Raw genomic sequence first — 21,199 nt, forward strand, 5'->3', positions numbered from 1 at the left:
TAAATAATAGTTGAGGGGAGCAAAGAACTTTTCAGAGTAACTTATCTCCTATATTCTATGACCTCAAACAAGCTTCTGATATCCCTGCTTTGGCAACACAGATGATCCTCATGCAAATTCCATGCCAATCTTAATCACACTACCAGTAAAGAAACTAAATAACAAAATTCAGCATCTTCTAAAACAGCAGTCTGAATATAACACAGAGCCTGTAGTGGCTTTATTTCACATCACCACTAACGAGGGAATGAAAATGTCTGGTATAACTGTCATAGGGTGACTCTCCTCTTTGCAAAAGCAATAACAAAAAACAAATTGTTTTTAGAATCATAGAATGTCCTGAGTTGGAAGGGACCCACAAGGATCACAGCTTAACATGGATCTGCTTAGAAATCCATTTCTCTCTGAAAACTGATCCTCACTCCATTACTGACAGCTTCTCCTCAGGGAAAGGAAAAAAAAAAAAAAGAGGTAAACTAAAGGTGAATTAACTTCAAGATAAGAATGAATACCTGATACAAGGCAAAAATGAAGGAATTCAGCATTTGGCTAGAATGAATGTGAACACAAATCCAGGATTGTTTTAAATAACATTTAACCATTCTTTGAGACCGAAAATAACAATCATACCATGAGATAAGAGAGGATTTAAGTTTTCTTTTACACGCATAACTCCATAATTTTATAACCCGGAAAGCAGCAGCAAGTCAGCTCTACTGTCACTTCTCTATGGATGACACTCAAAAAAACCTCACTCTTAAGAAGAGCCACCTCCCTTATTGATTCTTATCAACAGGACAGTCCAGTATTTAAAAAACAACAGTATGCATCACCATGCCATGTTATCCCACAATTAGCAGATAACCCTTGGAGCAGACTAGGAGTTGATAGAATCTACAGGACAGGCTCTCCAGCAGAAGGCTGGAGCTCCATATCAGCTCAGCCAAGAACTGCAGTCTTCCTTCTGTCCTCATGCACTTCCTCTGGCCTGTGTCTCCCCCTGTCCTTCCCAGCTGGGACACAGTAGCTTTTGTTTTTCTTCCTTCACACGATCTTCTGATCTTAATCAAGTAATCTCTTCCTTCTCTTTTCCTCAGTTTCCTGAACTCCCTCCTTTCCTCCTGCCAGTTTTCTGCTTTCTCCAGCCTAAACACAGAGTGGAGAATACCCACTAGAGTGCCTCTGCTTGCTGTACACACACTGCAGAGCAGAGCTGAGTGGCCTGGTCACCTAGGATGCTGTTCACTCCTGCACTGTGGATGCTCTGGTGTGGGACAGAGATGAACACTTACTTGGGAGGAATGTGCTGCTGCATCACTCACCACTGTAGCAGGGGGTTTGCAGCACCAGGCAGAACTCACAGAAGACTGGCAACCCTGCTGTGCTGCCACAGATTTCTTGTCATCTCCTGGAGGGATCAGGGGTGCCCAGGAAAAAGTAGCAGCTTGCTCTTGTACAGAAAGCCCAAAGGTATGCTCAGCCAAAACCACATTGCCAGGTAAACTTTATTTATAAACATACAAACTCCTGAATTACTGTGCTGGAAAGCACAGGGACCACAGGCCCCAAAGACAGACCATCACCTCTTTGACAAATATTACGAGGACAACTGTTGCAAACATTATTGATGCTTTTCTCCCTCTCCTTTGAAGGGAGAACACAGCTGAACATGAACTCCCCATGGCAAAGTTCTGCATGATCTTGTACCCTCCAATATGAGACAAGTTGCTGATTGCACTGAAGTTTTGCTGTGCAGTGTCCAGAGCTCTTGGCCCAGCACAGCTTTATTGTCACAGTGCTCAGCTGACATGATTTAATGATTATCAGGAACACAAACTGTCCTGCCAGGGAAGCTATCTCCTCCAGATGGGAGGAGAAATACTTGACAAGGGACATGTTAAAAGTGGGGATTGAAAAAAAATCAGATGCCATCTTCCCTCTAATGACACCCTAAACCAAACAGTCTCAATGTCCTATTCTAAAATTATATTCTTTTCTTTTGCTTTTCTACTTCTCCTTCCAATTACCGCCCAAAGCTGAATTCCTATCAGGGAGTCCTCATATCTACTTCCCATTCAATCCTGAAACTGCCACAGTACAGTGGGGTTGGACTGTCCCCCACCCTGCCACAACAGCAGGGTGACATTTTCTGAACTGAATCCATTTAGAGGCTGTAACCACCTCCGGTTACACAGAGCAGCTTACATCACTGGCTTTAAGTTAGTTTTTCTTTGCCTCTTTTTCTTCAAGAGGCCAGGAAACCTGGATGTGATATGGCTCTAGTTCTTCTGGAGTGACATAGTCTGGAGCATTGGCCATCAGGTCTCGTCCCCTGAAGGATTTTGGAAATGCAATGACATCTCGGATACTTGGAGCGTCAACGATGAGAGAGATCAGCCTGTCAAGTCCTAGAAGAAGATGACAAATTAGTGAACCACTTGAGTTATGGCTCTATATTACTTCCTCTGAGTCAGAAAAATCAGAAAGATTGAGTAGGTAATATTACTGAGCTTGAAGAAAAAGAGTGAAGCAAATAAGGGGAAAAAAAATTACTCTCAACCGGTAGCAGAGAAACAGACTTGCCTCGAGAGCAGAAATGCCGACCAAAATAAAGCCTTTCAATATTACACAAAGTTCTGCAACGACAGAGACACTGTCTTTGCAAACACAGCATAACAAAATTGGGGCAGCTAAGTGGCAGGACACTGTCAGGGCTCTGCCTGACCGCTCAGAGCTCTTGGTCAACCAGTTCGGAAGGATTACAGCAACCAGGAGGAATTCAAAAAGAACAAGAGCCTCTGGGTGTCTGGATGGAGGGAAGTCACACTGAGAGACCACAGGTTAAAATGCCACCTTTGTTTTTTGTAGGCATTTTTGTTTGTTTTGGCATGTGTGGGGAGGGTGTTGTTGGTTGGCTGGGGGTTTTTCCCTCTTTTATTAAACCTCAAACTCGCAGTGTTCTAGGAAAAAAGATCCTGACATTATCTGAATTGGTGAGCAAAACAGGTAAGGGAGAAGGGAAGTGAGACTGAAGCAGAGGGCAAGGCTGTGAAACACAAAGTACCCTGCTGTCCCAGGCCTCCAGGCATGAAGTACAGGGATCCCGTTCTGGTTGCACAGGAATAAGAACAAAGATGACCTAATCTTGGTGACTAGACCTCTGTTTCCTTCCCCAAAGCTGCTGCAGAGATGGAAGCACCGTGTAAGCCCAGTGTTACCAGGCAGATGTGCCAAAATCAACACCTGAACAGCCACCTCCATCAGGAGGAGACAAGGCTTTTCCTAACAAGCTTGTTCCTGGGGTCTAGTATGCTAAAAAAAAAGGGCACAACACACCTGCATCTGGAGAGCTACTTACCTAAAGCAATTCCTCCATGAGGGGGAGCTCCTAATTCCAAAGCCTCAAGCAGATGGGAAAGCACCTCGGAATCCTCCTGCAAAATTACCCAAGTGTCACTGGATAAGCAATGCTCTTCCTATCAGCAACACAAGATGAAGATATAATTAAATCATCCATTGCTCAGGGCTAGGAGTTATGTTTCTTTATCTGAAAAGCACGAGTGTTTCTTTCAGAATACTAAATTAACATTTAAACTAATTAGTCCTTTAAATCTCCAAGAGAACATTAGAGACATCTGTAGGTGTTACCTTCAGCACTTTCTCCAGCACAAAACGTTGTTGTTCTGCACTGTGAATTCTGATGGAGCCACCTCCAACCTCATTGCCATTCAGCACGAGGTCGTAGTGCTGGCTACGGACCTGCAGAGAGGAATGAACAGGCACCTCAGCGAGGCTGGGGCACAGCTGCATCCAACAACAACCTGCACAACAATGGCCAACACTCTGGGAATGAAGCCATGAAACACTACAATGCTGGTCTCTTGGGGTTATGTTGCAGTTCAGGTACCAGTCCTGCTGGAGGCGTGGATTGCCTCTGACAGACGTGGAAACAGCCCAAATCCTTTTGTAGGGATTGATCAAAACCTGAAGCAAATCGGATGGGTCAGAATATAAGGACTTCTCACCTTAGACAACTGTTTCCTATAAGCTCCTTTTGTCAGGGGCACACATGGATACTGCCACTCAGAGCAATGGGAAAGCCATCTCTTCCAAACAGACACGTACAGGATCACAGAATGGCTTGGGTTGGAAGGGACTTTAATGATGATCTTGTTCCAACCCCCTGCCACAGGCAGAGGATACATTCCACCAGACCAGGTTGCTCCAAGCCCCATCCAACCTGGCCTTGAACACTTCCAGGGATGCCCCAGGGATGGGGCAGCTACAGCTTCTTTGGGCAACCTGTGCCAGGGCCTCACCGACCTCACAGGGAAGAATTTCTTCCTAATATCCAATTTAAATCTACCCTCTTTCAGCTTAAAGCCACTTCCCCTTGTCCTATCACTGCTTGCTCTTACAAAACATCCATCTCCAGCTCTCTTGCAGCTCATTTAGGCACTGGAAGGGGCTTTAATGTCTCCCTGGAGCTTTCTCTTCTCCATGCAGAACAACCCTAGCTCCTTCAACCTGTCCTCATAGCAGAGGTGTTCCAACCCTTTGATCATCCTAATGGCCTCCTCTGGACTCATTCCAACAGATCTATGCCTTCCTTGTGCAGTCAATTCCATGAAACAACATCTCTTTTTATACTAAAACCAGCTGCCACTTGCCTAGTTGTCCACGTGAGCTGCTGTAAAAGAGCCAGCACGGCAGGCATGAAGTTAGTTACCTTTGTGGGATCAGAATGGAGGAGGCTGGCATCTGAAGGATGTGGGGCAGTGAAGGGGTGATGAGCAGATTCCAGTTCAGTGGGATTCTCGGCCTTTGGGAGGAAAAGGGGGAAATCCACCACCCACACAAAGTGAAAAGCCGTAGGATCACGGAGTGCCAGCCCAGCTGCCTCAAGGAGGCTGGCACTCAACAACCGCAGGCTTCCTAACGCAGAGCACTGCAACAGAGAAGGGAGAGCATGAGACAGGGCAACTTTACCATCAGGGAAGTCACTCAAACACCAACCAGGCAAAGAGAATGTTTCATAAAGGCAGCATCAACTGTAATGCATTGTTGCCTTAAACACTTCTGCCTTGTATCCTGAAATATATCCCCTTCCTGCTGAGGCGGCAGCAGCTCCAGGGTTTGACAAGAAACAAGTAAGGAGCCTGAAAGTCCATTTTCTTCCAACTCTTCCCTCTTTGCAGAACTTTTTTAGACTAACCTCAAGCTCCACACATGTGGGTTAACTGGAGGAGCACATGTAAGTTCTACACTTTGCAGACAGAGAAATGAAGGCACAGAGACAGAGTGTACAACAAAATTCTGGCTATCAAGCAGAGCACAATACCTTGTAATAAAACAATGTCTGGAAGGCAAAATCTGCTGGCAAGAAGGGTAGGGACAGAATTTCCCACCAGTGCTGCTAATAAGTCACCCACTTATGGGAGACAAAATTACCTAGTTGACCTTGTTTTCCAATCTGCTTGATGCTTTAAAAATTTAGTTAAGGTGAAGGAAAAGGAGGCACTGATTTGTTGCAGGTTTTTTTTTTTTTTTATATTTCAGCCTTCATTTCAGTTACAATGCTCTCCCAGAATCTGACTGGGGGCAATAAAAATAATAGGTACATTTCATGCTTTATTTGCTGTTGCTATAGCTTCTGCTCCAGAGAAACAGAAAATTAGACGATGACCTATTTAAATAATAAGAAGAATCAGACTGAGGTCAGATAACATCATCATCAGCAACACTCAACTCACACAGCCAGCCAAGAAATGCCTCCTACCACTTGCTTGTGTTCACCAGCTGCCAGCAGCACCACATCATCCACCTGCATGTTCAGTGCTTGGATAAGCTCCAGCTGCTGCTTCTCACCAAGAAACTTGGTAAGCAGGGACTTCAAGCTCCCATCAGGCCTGCGGATAATTTCCATGATTTCCTGAAGAACGATAAGAGTATGTTCAGTGCAGTGCTGCCCTCTCTTGCCCTGAAGCATCACATGGTCAGGCACTGACTCTCAGCTATTAAAAACTGCTCTTCTACCTTCCTCTGCCCTTAAACACACTTTGTCATTCACCCATTCCAATAACTCAGCAGCGTTTCTGTCTCACCTGGTTAAACTGGGATTTTGCAGACTCCTTTAATGACTCCAAGTCTTTATTTTTAAGATACCTCTGGGGAAAGAACAAGAGAGGACAGTAAAGATCAGCAAAATCCATGGAAAGCTTGATTAGGATTCAAATTACTATGTTTCCAAACTTCTCAAATTCTTTTGCTTCTAGTACAAGTTCTTATGAGGGCTGTGGAACAGGACAGGGCCCACAGCACTGGGCTGTAGCTGGGCGTCTTCTCCAAGGGCTCCTTTCAGGAAGAGATCCCTCTAGGTGTACAGATAAATGTACCTGGTCAGCAAGGTCAGATCACACCAACTAACTGCCTCCAGCCTGCAGAAAGCAGGTTACTCCACCACACTGTTGATGGGGAAGGCAGAGCTCAATTTGGAAGAACAGAGAGAAGCCAACTGGGCTGACTCTCACATGCAATGAAACACAGTAAATGAGGACCTGAATCCAGATCTTAATTTTTTTCATCTACTCTAGTGTTCAGAAAGGCTCAAGATTCCACTTTTGTGTTGCTCAAACGCACACCTCAGTGCCCTCTGGTGGGAAGCCACTAACTTGCACTTTGTGTTAAAATGGAGTCCCAAGAGAAACCAGAAAGTCCTATTCCCAAAATAAAACTCATTATTTAGTGGATTTATTTTTTCCATACTGTTCAAGCTACAAAGATGCCCACAGCCAGAATTAAATCTGCTTCCCTGTCAAAATATCTGGCTGTATCAAACAATCTTCTACATCTATTGTCAGTCTTGGATTTGGTCCGTGACATCCTCAAAATAAGACACGAATTGTGCCCACAAATGCAGCTAAAGGAAACATGAGAAGGGCTTCTAACCCCCTGACCTTTCTCTGCCTAGCCCAGAGCTGTGCCATACCCAGCCCTGTTTCAATCTCTTGCCACAAGGCACAATATATTTCTGAGATGTACATCAAAAGGCCGACAAAAAGCAAGGTGAAACCCCAAGAGGATTCCCTATCCTCAAAGGATCTTGCAGCTCCATTCTCTTCTTCCCCTTCCTAAGGATAATATAGTCTTCCCGTCACCTGATCATCTCCATTCTAACACCACTCAGTGCAACCTGACATTGATTACAACCAATCCCAAGTTCCCTGAAGGACACCAGAAACAGCAAGGAACATTTCCATACTAACAAAGAAATTCAGACTGGCATTCTATTTATTTCACATAAACCACAAGCAGGAACGTCAAAGCATCACTTACCACTCCCTGAGGGATACAAATGGCTCTGATGGTGCCACGTGGGTAACTGAGTGCATTCTGCACAAACTGAATGTCTGATAGTCGTAAAACATCACTGATATCCACTATCTGAGAAAGGACAGATGGGAAAAAGCCTTAGTGGTAGGAACATGAAGCAAAAGTCCTGTACCTGTGTCTTAACACCTTCCACACTATTCCCTTTTAGGAGCTTTTGCTCCTAAAACACTCAAGATGCATTGCTTCCTGACAACACATTATCTTGAAAATAAAATTTTATTCGAACATATGTTTTCTACAGCCAACTAATCAAACTCACTCTTCTCCAAGAGATGATTACCTGTACAAAGGGGTTTGATGGGACAGACTCCTTGGGAAAATTACAGCACTCAGAACTCCAGCCAATCATGTATACATGATGTAAAGATTATTAAAACACTAACAAAAAGGAAAAGCTGCAAGTTTCCAGTGGGTAAACCCTCACCTTCATACCAAAGCGAGTGTCTGGTTTATCAGTCCCATACTCAGCCAGTGCCTCCTCATATGTCATGGAAGGGAAAGGAGTTGTAATGGAGCCTCTTTCCTCAGGCCAGGAATATTGCAGGAGGCCCTCTATCAGTCTCTGGATCCCAGCTTGATCTACAAATGACATCTCTATATCTATCTTAAAACAGGGAACAAGAGGGGGAATTCAACATTAGCTATAGGTTTTGCTTTCACACTGCAACTTGTAGAAGTTCCTGAGCACAAAGGTGGCAAAACAAGAAGCAATACATGACATGACATCACAGCACAATTGCATTAGGCTGGGGATGTGATCATGATCTCCCTACAGCCTGATGACTCAGGAAACCACCTCCTCAGAGAGCCCATGAGGCAATGACAAAAAAGACATAAGAAGCAGCCTTGAATGAACCAGGCTAACTCTGCCTGGGATCTCAAAGCTGAGGAATGGGATGCCTGACACAGCAGGACAGAAAGAGATTGCAACATCAAGCACAAAGGGCTGTGTCTGTGAAACACGCACCAAACAACTCTGTACCCCCCCAAGCAGCACCAGACTAGCACAAACCAAGCCTTCAGAGGGGGAAACAGCTAAAAAAGCCATTTGGGCTGAGGCAGCAGCACAAGCTGGTTACCTGTGTGAATTCAGGCTGCCTGTCAGGCCGTGAACCCTCATCTCGGTAGCAGCGAGCAACCTGGAAGTACCTGCAACAGCACTATTACTTAGATAACAACTTAAAGTACCCCAAATTACAGCCACAATCAATATTGTGGCTATAGAATTGATCATAAAAAAGAGAATGAGGGGAAAAAAAAAAAAAAGAACAGAGAGAGTGTTCTGTTCCCTTTGCAGCACACGATCTTTGTTCTCATCCCTTGAAAAGCACGACATTTTGAGTGGCAGCAACTGCATCAGCAACTGTACCCATCTCCAACCATATCTTCCAGAGGCATGTGGAGGCTGCCAGGCAAGCTGGTCCCCCAACTCAACTGTTTTTCACCTCCCACTACACTCTAACAGCCATGCAAAATTCACAGACAAGACCTGGCCCGCAGTTCGCTGTGTGAAGAACTGTCTCCCTCTCCTTCAATTTTATTTGGAGAAGCAAGCCCAGTTAAAAACTTGGTACTCAAGCACCCTGAGAACATGCTTTCCCTGTCTCAGTTATGCTCAGCAGCCCAGTCTTATCTCAATTAGTTCTGTAGGTTACTCTTGGAGAGGCTTTTTTCACACACTGCATTTTCCACCCTTGAGGCAGGCTGTGCTTCAGATCAGGTTTGCTATTAAAGCAGCAGTGAAGATTTCAGCCTTCCAACAGGATACATTTCCTCTGACTGGAAGGGCAAAAAGCCTGGCCTAGCTGGAAAGTGTCAAGTACTTAAGGACTCCTCTTCAAAACACAAAACCCTTGGCAGTAAGTTTTTTGGGGGAAGTACCTAAAACTTCACAGATCAAAGCAAGCCAACCCTGGACAGGACATGAACAGGACTCCAAGAAACTCTTACCTGTCCAGGCCTCCAACCATGAGGAGCTGCTTGAACTGCTGAGGACTCTGTGGCAGAGAGTAGAACTTGCCTGCTTCCCTTGAGGGCACAAGGAATTCTTTGGCTCCCTAAGCATCAGAAAGAAAATTGACAGAGTTCAACAAGTAAGTGGCCCCAATTCTTGACAGAGCACAGACTGCAAGAGCAAGGGGAAAGGACCTACTTCCCCATTATGAAATCCCACCTGTGAGGAAATGGATGTTTGTACATTACACTTAAAATCTGTTAACCAACTTGGTCCAAAGTATCCCAAAGGAGAATTCTCCACCTCCTGGTCTGAGAGACTAATGCATAACACATGGGTAATACCCCACCCAAGATAGGGGTTTAAATGCAAGAACTCCACATTCGCTGCATCAACAATTCCTCAGCTACAGCTCTCTTCTCTGTGACTAGTTTTGAAGTGAAAGAAAGGAACATAAATTCAGAAATTAAATTTACTTGAGTATGACAACTGCAATAACCTACTGGTTAAGAGATAAATACTGGGAAGACAGTGCTTTAAGGAAGTTTTTTGGTTTTATAATCCCAGGACAGACTTGCATCCAACACACGCTCTACAAGACAGAAGCTTTACTCATCTGAAGGTTCAAAACTAAGACACAAGTTTTCACCTCTCCCCTTTCTATTCCCGTACTTTTAAAAGGATCCACGGATCATATCAGAAGTTAAAAGAGCTGTTACTTAGTGAAGGAACAGCAATGAAGGCTGAGTGGCAGTTGACAAAAATTCCACCATGAACTGCCTGTGCAGCTGCAGGAGGTCAAAAAGCATCACATACATACCCCAGGGGTTCTTTTAAAGAGCGTTGGAGTTTCTACATCCACGAACCCTGGAACAAACACATGCTTCAGACATGGAATATGCTGAGAGCAGGAAGAACTAATATGACAGAGTAAGCTAGAGTAGGGTCAGTCAGCCAAATAGGTCATCTAGCACACCATGGAGCCTCTCCAAAATCTACAGGCTGCTGCTTCTAAGAATAATTCCTGTAATGACAGATTTAAAGGCTCTGAGCTACCCTGATGTCCTGCCAAAACTGTTGATGACAAGAGGACTCCAAACAGGCTGAAAAATTGTTCATTCTCTATCCGTTCTGAAATAGGCATTGCTTTTCCAAAAAGGTGTCTGTGTTTAAAATAAGCAAAAGCCCTAAAACAGATCCATCCCTCTGACATGCCTCAACTGGGCGACCAAAAGAGGGAAACTACTTGCAAAGGACCATTTCTCACTGGAATCAGCTAATTTGAAACAACTGGCTTGCAGCATGCCAAGAGATTTCAACATTGTTCTTCAGGCCTGGCAACAACCCTCTAAAGACCCCAGCACAAGCAGACATGTCCTTACTAAGTGGGACCAGTTTGGAGTAGCTGGCTGGGATTTCTCCCAGCAACAGGAAACAGCAGAAAGGAGAGTTAAAATGTTCTTTGCTGCACACTGTTGTTCAAGTACATGTCTCACCATGGAGGTTGCACAGATACTCCCTCATCCTCATCACCACCCGTGACCTCAGCCGCAGGTTGTGCTGCAGCTGGAGGCTGCGCAAGTCCAGGTAGCGATACTGCATCCGTAAGGCCTCCGACTTCTGGGGAGGAGAGAGAACTGGGATTCAGAGACAAGACTCAAACTGCATGTCCCATGCAGCTGCTCCTAAAGACACAGGGAAAAAAGGCAGAAGCTAAAAAGGAATGCTGCTCAACTGCCACAAACCAACCACCACCCGCAACCTACACAAGCATCCACCGCAGTGTTTTCATGCACGACAATCACTGTAAAAAAAAAAAAACCAAACTGCCCAGAGAAGCTGTGGCTGCCCCATCCCTGGAAGTGTTCAAGGCCAGGCTGGATGGGGCTCTGAGCAACCTGGACTAGTGGAAGGTGTCCCTGCCCATGGCAGGTGGTTGGAATGAGATGATCTTTATTAAGGTCCCTTCCAACCCAAACCATTTTTTGATTCCATAAATCAAAAAAACAGACATTTGCCATGATAAGAGCTGCCTCTTTTGTTTCAAACTCAAAGAAAAAGCCAGCATAGCCCCATTCTTTCACTCTTCCCTTTACTATCAGTTTTTACACTGACATTTTGAAACCTGGAATCATTCAAGCCTTGTTTTCTGCTTTGCTTTTAGAAATACATCCTCATAGGAAAAAAGGAGCATCTCTGTTTTAAATATCATCATTTCCCCAAAGTGAAGCTGGGAGAACCAGACTAAGCTCTCAGATGTTTTGCCATCAACACAGGCAAATTCCCAATTTATTGAAAAGCCACCACTTTGGGGAAAAAAAAAAAAGAAAAGAACAAAAGAACAGACACCTTGATAAAATCCTTGATTTCAAAAGGCAGCTTCTTGCAGAAGTTCAGGATCTCTGCAGTCTCCGCTTTCACTTCAATATCCCCTGTTGGCATTTTCTGGAGCAAAAAGGCAAGAAAAAAATTAAACCTCAAAACAATTGGACAAAGGTATTTCACAGATGGTCGAAGGGAAAAAAGAAACCATGTGATTATCTTCCCTGCCTTCTAACACAGTATATAACTCAGAGAGCTTCTCTCAAGGACAGATTTCTCCTAGGTTTCCCTTCTGCTCAGAAAAACACAAGTCACCTCACCAAAGATGGCAGGTTCTTTCCCAGGAGCATACTGGTCTCTCCAAGAAACACAATTACTTTTCCTGTGCCTTCTCCTCAAAGGACATGCTGAGCAGAGGGAAGTCAGGCTCAGCCCTTTCTAGGGCACACACATTTGAACAAAATACAAACAATCAGTACCGTTAACCTCAGAAGAACCCCACAATGTGTGTTTCAGTGTACATTAGCAGCAGCCCTTAATACAAGTCAAAAAAGGCAAATTGTGAGGAACTTCTCAGAACTTCCAGTTCTGAACACCAGTTCTCAGAACTAGCCTTCTCTTTCTTCGATCCCAAGGGAGAGCAGGCAGCTTCCCTCACGTAGCACTGAGGCACAGCAAAGTTCATTTGATCCTGCAGAACTCTTGCTATTTACCAGGAGAAAGTACATACAACCTTCCAACAAAATGATACGTGAATAAAAGAAATAAAGGCATTGCTTGAAGCCTGGATGCTTCATGGACATCTGCAAGTGGTCAGAGCAAAAAGTTATGATCATAAATCTAGATTCTCTTTTTAGACCATGGTGATATGTACAATCCTGACAGATTAACCAACAGCTGATTACGATCAGAGCTGAGGAATACACAACTTTAAAAAATTAATCAGCCTCTGTTGAGGTTGAATGAGAACAGCAAAAATCTATTCTGAGTAAGAAACAGGTCATCACACACTGTGGAACTTGCAAGGACAGTATTTATTTTTAAGAAAGTTCTCACTCACTTTGAAAGCCTAGAAAAGCCAGCCATCCTCCTTGCAAAGAGTTGGGATGCAGTTTAATTTGTGGGTGCCTGCAATGTGCTTTGAGGTTCTCCTAAGTTACAAGTCATAGCAGCTATTTCACCTCACATTATCTGAGGATAGGCTGTCACACACCTAGAACCCATGGTAATGCAATGACACAAACACAGCCATAAAAGAACACATCCAGTGTTCTTTTCCACAAGGAAGAAAACCCCTGAGAGACCCCACCATCCTCACCGGATTCTCCTGCCCCGGCGGCCGAGGGGACACGATTCCAGTCACTCTCACCACAGACTCCACTGGGGCATTAGACAGGAGGTCCTTCACGTGGGAATGTGCCTGCAAGGAGATGTCAAAGTCTCACAGAAATTCAAAGGACAGGGCAAATGCACCTCGTTTCTTGACGGCCCATTTGAATCCAAAATCACTCTCAAGCCAGGGGAAACAGCACTAATGTTTCTGTTGCACTTAAACCTCCTTGTGAGTCTGGGTCTGACCAAGCACTTGGTTCTGCTCTCTGTGTCTGCTGGACCCAAGCTACCAAAGGGAAAACAAAAACACAGACTCACATTGTGGTAGCACTTACCTCATCCTGTGGAATGATGATCTGGGTCAGTCCCTGGAAATCCCTCAAAACCAGAAACAGGCCTTGTCTGATCCATGAAAAACACAAAAGGGAAAACAGTTTTTTCAAAAAATTTAGTAGTTTCTACTTTTTAAAGCACGTGGCAACGGGCTGCTTTCTGAACCTCTTAACTCATCTCAAAGCACTTCCAGGTGCTCAACATACAGACACTTTTCCCACACCTGAACCCAACTTGAACAAATTGTTTCAGATTGTGACCGGCCACAAACAATGTGCAAATAACCAGGAGAGGCAGGATTTTAACTTGAACGTTAATCCACATTGAGCAGGGATTCCGGACACGTGCATTTTCCTGCTGGGAAACATCATTCAGCTAAACACAATTAAATGAGCAATAAAGCTAAAGGTCACATGGATTTAAAAAAAAAAAAAAATCCAATCATAAGGCAAGAAGGTCCCATAAAAAGTTCCACACTACAAAACCCAGAATCATAAATCTCTTCAGCTGCAGCAGAGATAGCTGCCATTGTACTTTATCAAAAAACTGTCAAATGGAAAATGCTCTGGCTGTCCTTAAAAACAAGATCACAACAATCACATTACAATACTCCTAATTCTGTTTCCTGGATCCCCATCTACAATTGTTCAGAGATGAGATGCTTGGGACCTCCTAAAATAAAAAAAAAAAAAACAAAAACATGCAGATCATCACTGGAGGACAATGCTGGACAAAAACCAGCCTCTCTGGGCTGTGAAATGCAAAAAGGCAACTTCTGGCAAATTAACTTCATCCAAGCCACAGGATCTATCTCCATGGCACAAGCACACAGCCACAAACAGGACATTTCGGGGCACTGTCCACATTTTTCACCTGACATTTATAAAATGTTCAACTCCATTAGGAGAGATTATATCACACCACCTACAGCAAACTATTGGAATTCACATTCCATCCTCTGTTTACTACCTTTTCTTAATACTTTTTAAGAAAATCTTGCATTCTTTAAATATGCTTCATTAGATGCTGGGATTGAAAAGACAAACATCATCATTTGCTTGAAATTTAAGGAGTCTGTATAAAAGAAGTTGTAGAATCATGGAATGGTTTGGGTTGGAAAGGACCTTAAAGTTCATCTCATTCCAACCCCCTACAGATCTCCCACTATCCCAGGTTGCTCAGAGCCCCATCCAGCCTGGCCTTGGACACTTCCAGGAATGGGGCTTCTCTGGGCAACCTGTGCCAGGGCCTCCCCACCCTCACAGGGAAGTTATTTGCTCACTGCTGTAAGAATTGCTATAAATAAGCTATTTCTTCATTTCTCTCCTATACAACAACAATAATTCCTTACTGCTTTACAGTGTTGCAGTGAGGATAAATTAATATTTGTATCTAACTCTCAAAATTGAAATACTGATCTGACTTTTTTCTCAACTGGTTTAATCACTTCAAAAGGGAGCACGGTAGGACATGAAAAGATAACTTGAAGCATAAAAAGCAGGGTGTGAATACAGCCCTAGTGCATACCCTGGACAAATAATCATCTCCATTTTCACTGTGGTTTGCATTTACCTTTGATACTGAATCCATCCATACAGGGTCACCTTCTGTCCCACGTGAGCTGAACGCAGCTCTCCACACGTGTTGGTCCGAACGACAAAACTGTTAAAGTCTTGAATAAAAAATAACAAAACCTCTCATGGCTTTTGCAGACGAGTGAGACAGAATAGTTAGACAGCTTCCCCTCCCAAAACAATTCAGACCTATACAGAGAAATTACTTCATATATATCTGCAATAAGATACCAAGACATAAATATTAAGTGAGGCTAGCCCAAACACATTTTCAATGGGATTATTTCTGTTTCTCAGTCAAACTTTCACACAGAAATCTGAACACAGCCTTGCTGCAAACTGTTGCCTTGCAAAGTTCAGGCACGAGAGAAAGAAAAGCCACAGACAGATCAGTCCTGAGGGATGCTGCCAATTCCACATTCAAATATAGAATAGCAGAACAGTTTGGGTTAATGTTAAAGATCGTTTAGTTCCAATCCCCTGTCTAATGGGACACCTTCCACTAGACCAGGTTGCTCAGAGCCCCATCCAGCCTGGCCTTGAACACTTCCAGGGATGGGGCAGCCACAGCTTCTCTGGGCAACCTGTGCCAGGGCCTCACCACCCTCAAAGGCAGGAATTTTTTCCTACTACCTAATCTAAACCTGCCCTCCTTGAGTTCAAAGCCACTGCCCCTTGTGCTGCCACTGCAGCTCCTGATGAAGAGAAGACACAGCACCAAGGGGGCTTGACAAGCCAAGACTGAAACATGCATGAACCAGACGCCCACCGTGCCTGTGTAAATTGAAGTTTCCTGCCTGCAACTACTGGGAAAGGGCCTGAACCAGGATTACAGAAGGCCTCGCACAGCCCCCAGTGTGCCTGTAATCACGGCTAAAGGCATAAAACCAAGCCCACTGTTTACAGAATGCGAAAGAGGTCCTGTTCGCAAGAAGTCGGAAGGATGCCATTACCTAGACTATATAAATAATTATATGAGCCAATCTTGCTGCCTTCATCACAGCCTTTACAATTAAAAGTAAAGGAGGGTTTGTTTTCCAGCTATTACCTCAGGCATTCGGCCACCCCTGCTGTTTACAAACTGCTTGCTGCAGAGGATAGGGCGTCAAAAACCAAAGTAAAAGCTCAGAAAAAAACTAGACTTAATTGGTCTTGATGTACTTGGAATCGCGATTCACGTTGCGACGCCAAAACTCAAACAGAAACACGATTTAGAGAAGACACTTACTAAAGCGATACAGGCAAAATAACTTATCGCAAGTGTGATATTAAACAAGTGTGTGGACTACCCTGACCCGTGTCCCGGGGAGAAAAAGCACACTGAAACTCCCCGAGGGGAGAGAAGGACACCCCAAACCTCCGGGATGAGACAAGCGCTCCTTCCTCACCTGGTGCCGCGGGGGCAGAGACAGCGGCCGCCCGGTGCAGCGCCCGCGCCAGCAGCCGGGGAAGGGCCATCCCGCGGCTGCACCTGAGCCAGAAACACAGGAGCACCGCCACGGGCCTGCGGGAGGCTTAAAATAAGGACAGGGGAGGGGAAACCACCCCCGCACCGCCGCCTCTTCCTTCCCTCCCTCCTGCCCGTCCCAAAGATGGCGGCGGGGGCGCGCCCCGCGCGCGCGGGGGCTGACGGGAGGCGGGTTCGAACGGCGGCGGCGGCCATGGCGGCCATGGCGGTGGAGTCTGCGGAGGACGGGGCGGCACGGACCCTGCCCAGCCTCGGGCGCCTCTCCCGGGGCCTGCCCTTCGGACGGGCCTACGGTCGCCTCGGCAACAGCCCCAGCGGCCGCCTCATCCTGCCGGCGCCGCTCTCACAGGTACGGCCGGGCCGCTGAGGCGGGGGAAGCGGCGGCGGCACCTCCCCGTCTCCCCCGCTTCCCCTCCCTTGTGCCCTCAGCCGCGCTGCCCCGCTCGCGAAACACATTTTAACGGTATTGCCTTTTTTTTTCTCCTGCCCTAGGAAAGCGGGGATCCGCAGAGAACAGCGCTCCTCCTACGCAAAGCCTGGACGCTGTACAGCGTGACCCCCCTGTACCGCTTCTGCCGCGGCCGCCTCAGGGACTACGCGCGGCTGCTGGGCGCCTTCATCGCCGCCGAGAGGCAGAAGGGGCTGGCGGTGGAGGTGGGCGTCGAGCTGGACATCAAAGTGGCTCTGTCCAGCCTTCCCGAGCTCCTGGGCAGCGAGCAGGACCAGCCTGCCGTCCTTGTGCAGGTAAGGAGCCCGCCCGGCGGCTTTGGTGATCGAGGTTTGCGTGTCACGAGTTGTTTTTACCGTCATGAAACCCTCTCTAAAAAAAAAAAGAAACCACCGGAAAACTAACTCCTAGCTGTATGGAGTAACTACTGTAGCATCCACTGAGATTGAATGAAACTGAGTCACGTCTATTTTTTAAATGGAACAGAGCATCACAGTCTTAAGCTGCACCAGGGTTGGACACTAGGAGGAATTTCTTCACATAAAAGGGGATTAGACATTGGAACGGGCTGCCCAGGACAGTGGTGGAGTCGCTGTCCTTGGAGGTGTTTAAGGAGAGACTGGACGTGGTCTAGCTGACGAGGTGGTGTTCAGACACGGGTTGGACTCAGTGATCTCAGAGGTCTTTTCCAACCCAGTTGATCCTGTGGTTCTGTGATCTCCTAAGCAACGCATACAGTTAATTGCAACTTTAAGTTCAACTCCTCAACAGGATCAGAGCAAGACTATACAGAGCAATCTTTGTCTTATGTTTTAGTTCAGCAGTCAATTTACTGCCATAACTCGGGTTATTTAGTGTCCTGGATAAAGCTGATATAATCCCTCCTGGCCACAGCTCAAGTCTAATTAATATTTCTGAAATGCTTTGCCCCAAGTCAAATGTGCTACTGAAATGTCAAGTTCATTGTGGCAGTGCTTGTAGGATGTACCATGGATTGCCTCTTTTGAATTAAGCATCATAAACTCAGATCACAGCACTGTTCCTAAGGAAGTTAAAAGTGCTTTTTCCACTGTTTTCAACATAACTGCACTCAACTTTCAGGGATGTGATGGACAGACTGAATAACTGTATGTGTTTTACAGAAAACAGTGTTGCACGCGAGGTCCTGAGAAAAAAACTTCTACCAAACACTTGAAACTGTAAAACTGTTTTTGGCTAAAAAAAAAAAGTCATACTTGCTCTGTAGCATTCAAATGCTTCTTCTCCCCATCCCAGCTTTCTTCAAGGTCACAAGCTTCCTCCAAAAACTCAGAAGACAAGATCCTGTGGTCGGGCTGTTTCTGCTGCGTGTATGGAGATGATCTTTCCGAGAACATGCCCGAGGACTTCACCTGTTTACCTCTGTTCCTGGCGAACGGGGCCGAGAGTTACATGTCTGTTGTTGGAAACTGGTTCCAGAAGACTTTTGACTGCATCTTCCGCCGTCTGGCCATCAGCCCCTTCAGCCTCACCTGGATGGTGGCCATGTGGACTGGGTGCAAAGTGGACAAAGCTACCTCTGCCGTGGAACTCGTCTTCTCTGTCCCCCGCCTGCCCCAGCCTCTGGACATTTCATATGCCATCCACCCAGAGGATGCTAAAGCCCTGTGGGACACCATCCAAAAAACTCCGGGAGAGATCACTCAGGAAGAAGTGGATGTCTTCATGGACTGCCTTTACTCCCACTTCCACAGGCACTTTAAGATCCACCTGTCAGCCACAAAACTGGTGAAGGTTTCTACAGCGATTGCCTCGGCACACTGTGATGGGATTGTTAAGGTGAGGCTTTAAGTAGCAGGTTGTCCTAATGCTGGCCAAATAAAATAGCTGTACCTGAAGGCTTCACATTTCTTTTGCATGGTTTCCTACAAGAAGTTGCTAAACTCTTAAGCTTTTACTAGTTATACTCAGTTCTGAAGTTGGGACAACTGTCAGTATTTTACTACTGTGTTGCAGCAGAAACTACTAGTCTTGGACCAGAAATAAGTGTGTTAGCTGTTGTATGAACAGGAAAGTTTCTTTGGCTATAAAGAACTTTTTTAGGACTTAAAAAGATACCAAATTTAATCCAAAACCTTTAAAAAAAGTTCACTAGCTTTCTAATATTGTAGTTATTAAGACACAGACAGAAGACTCCTTCACATATAACCCTTTTCATAAAGATGCTGGTCTTCCTATAGATATCCACATAATATCCTTCAAACCATTGAGAATAAATCCCTGGCAATAATTTCTTCTGAATTAAAGAACAGTTTGTGTAAATGCAGTTGCTTGAACTTAGCCTGTCTATGATGTGCTCTTGGTAGGGCAACTGCAAACCACTGAATGTTAGTGTTACATTGCTTGTAACTGTAGTAGCTTAAAAGTGGCTGAAACAACTTTTTATGTTGCAGGCAGGTAAACACAAGATATCTCAGGCTTCCTGTAGAAGGGTGCTCTTGTGGAATGGGTGTTGTGTAAATTCGGTCATGGCTTTTCATAATGGGGATAGAGTTCACATCATATATATATATATATGTATATTCAGGGAAAATAGGGTGATCCTGGGATACCTTGCAAACAGCAACAGAGCAGCTGACTCAGCACAGGGAGCACTTGGTAGTTGGCTTCCAAGCCTTCTGAGGGTGTGGAAATCCGGCAACGGCAATTTTTTTTATCATGCTTTTTTTTTTTCTTGCAGGTGCTACACAGCCAATATCTCTCTGGAGTGCTGATGCTACTGACAGAACTCGCAATCTCTCAGATACAGTGAGAGCCATTTCAGCGACTCTTCACGCGACAAAGGCTTCCTGTCCAACGATGTATGCTGGGAAACCAACAGGAAACTCACTCCTGCAGCATCTTCTTTCCCCTCATGTTGGTTGTCCAAAGCTGGACTGTACCTCCTGCACTTGGCTCCATAACAAGCTGTAACTCCATGCCATGCACAGCGAAGACAAGCAGACATTTTTCCCTAAAGAAGGGCTGCAGTACAAACTTGTGATAGTTCCTGAGCACCTTTGTTTTATCAGAGTCACTCTGTTCATTTATGTTTAGGAGACAAACTCTGCAAATTCTTGATGCAACTTACTGACAGGTGTTTCTGTTGTTTCAAAGGGCAAGTTGGTTTTCTCTTACCTAGACAGCCTAAGCTACACAGACCTTAGCCTTAGCTAAACTGTGATTACTCTTGGGCTAGTCTAAATGCAAAGTTCAGCACACCTGGAAAAGGGTGAATGCTCTACAATCCAGGGCAGAAAAATCCAGGTTTCTAGCTCCCTTTGTAGGCCACTTGGCCATAGTAATAGCATTCATATACATTCCAGTTGTCTAAGACTAACAGCTGCCTTGTGTCCAGCCTGTTGGTCCTCTCAGATTAATTAATACATAGGAAAGTGAGGTCTGTAGATAGGCTTTGCATGGTGTTTGTATCTTGGATGTGATCCTGTAGGCCGGAGAGCTCTCAGGGTTAGAGTTGTGTGCTAAAATTTTATATTGGATCTCTCTCTTCCAGAGCAGCTAAGAGTTCACAGGACTAGTGCACAGTGCCTAGCTAGAGATTAAAGGGGCAGAAAGGAAGCAGTACCTGCTAAGTCTTAGGATTTTTGTAATATAGTACTAAAGAAATAAAATATTTTCCATCTTTTGCACATAGACTGGTCTTAAGGAAGGACCACCTATGCCTAATTAAATATATCCTTGCATGGTGCTTATTTCCAACTATAGCTTACCTGACTAAACCACCGCTTGTTACCTATTAAATAATTTTGTGAGCAGCAAAATTTCAAGTCTAGTTTCTTGCTTCACACTTGTGCAGCATCTCTAGGCGCTGATGATTTGTGCTGTGACCTTCTCCCTAAATAGGGGTGCAAGTTTCCTTTCTTTTCCCAATGTAAAACTGCCTCACATGACATAACTGCATGCTTAGTTCCTAACCTATTTCCAGAATTAGACAAAGAAACATGCACTTGTTTTTAGATTCTTTACTAAAGGAAGATGGATTATTTTTGCATGTCAAGGCTGCAGCCTGTGGTAACTCTTACCCTGGTCGAAGCAGCTAAATGATCTTCTGAAGATCTTGACAGCTCAGCAGCTGCTTAAACTATCACTTCTGGCGCTTTAGTTTCGTTCTTATGAAATATCTTAGACAAAGTTTGCTATCTGGAGTCAGAAGAGCACTGGACAAAGGAGTACAAGGTGTCACAATAACTGGCACCTGTATCTGATTTGAAAACGGAACTGTTACACCCAGGGTTTAGTTTTAAATCTAATGCTCAGCTCTTTCCAACGAATTTGCATAAAAAAGCTCTAAAAACCCTAAATTGTCTATAGCCTCTTTTAACCTCTTCCTTGTCTTG

At 45.0% G+C, this 21,199-nt stretch overlaps 2 protein-coding genes across 2 annotated transcripts; one reads left to right on the plus strand and one right to left on the minus strand.

Moving 5' to 3' along the window:
* Positions 1 to 1,487: 1,487 nt before the first annotated feature.
* DARS2 (aspartyl-tRNA synthetase 2, mitochondrial) lies at positions 1,488 to 16,512 on the minus strand. The gene is made up of 17 exons (XM_027740680.2): positions 16,296 to 16,512; positions 14,906 to 15,005; positions 13,336 to 13,402; positions 12,987 to 13,088; positions 11,696 to 11,791; positions 10,843 to 10,966; positions 10,167 to 10,213; positions 9,343 to 9,449; positions 8,472 to 8,541; positions 7,817 to 7,996; positions 7,336 to 7,443; positions 6,105 to 6,167; positions 5,780 to 5,932; positions 4,730 to 4,948; positions 3,649 to 3,759; positions 3,359 to 3,434; positions 1,488 to 2,408 (listed from the first exon to the last, which is right to left on the minus strand). Exons 1-17 carry the CDS (start codon positions 16,363 to 16,365, stop codon positions 2,221 to 2,223), a joined length of 1,881 nt encoding a protein of 626 aa, XP_027596481.1. The 5' UTR covers positions 16,366 to 16,512; the 3' UTR covers positions 1,488 to 2,220.
* CENPL (centromere protein L) lies at positions 16,500 to 20,623 on the plus strand. The gene is made up of 4 exons (XM_027740690.2): positions 16,500 to 16,724; positions 16,868 to 17,119; positions 18,099 to 18,641; positions 19,543 to 20,623. Exons 1-4 carry the CDS (start codon positions 16,500 to 16,502, stop codon positions 19,612 to 19,614), a joined length of 1,092 nt encoding a protein of 363 aa, XP_027596491.2. The 3' UTR covers positions 19,615 to 20,623.
* The last annotated feature ends 576 nt before the right edge of the window (positions 20,624 to 21,199 follow it).

Source organism: Pipra filicauda, unplaced genomic scaffold (genome assembly GCF_003945595.2).
Source record: "Pipra filicauda isolate LSUMZ 115617 unplaced genomic scaffold, ASM394559v2 scaffold114_size2234877_pilon, whole genome shotgun sequence".
In the NCBI taxonomy this organism is placed as follows: Eukaryota; Metazoa; Chordata; class Aves; order Passeriformes; family Pipridae; genus Pipra; species Pipra filicauda.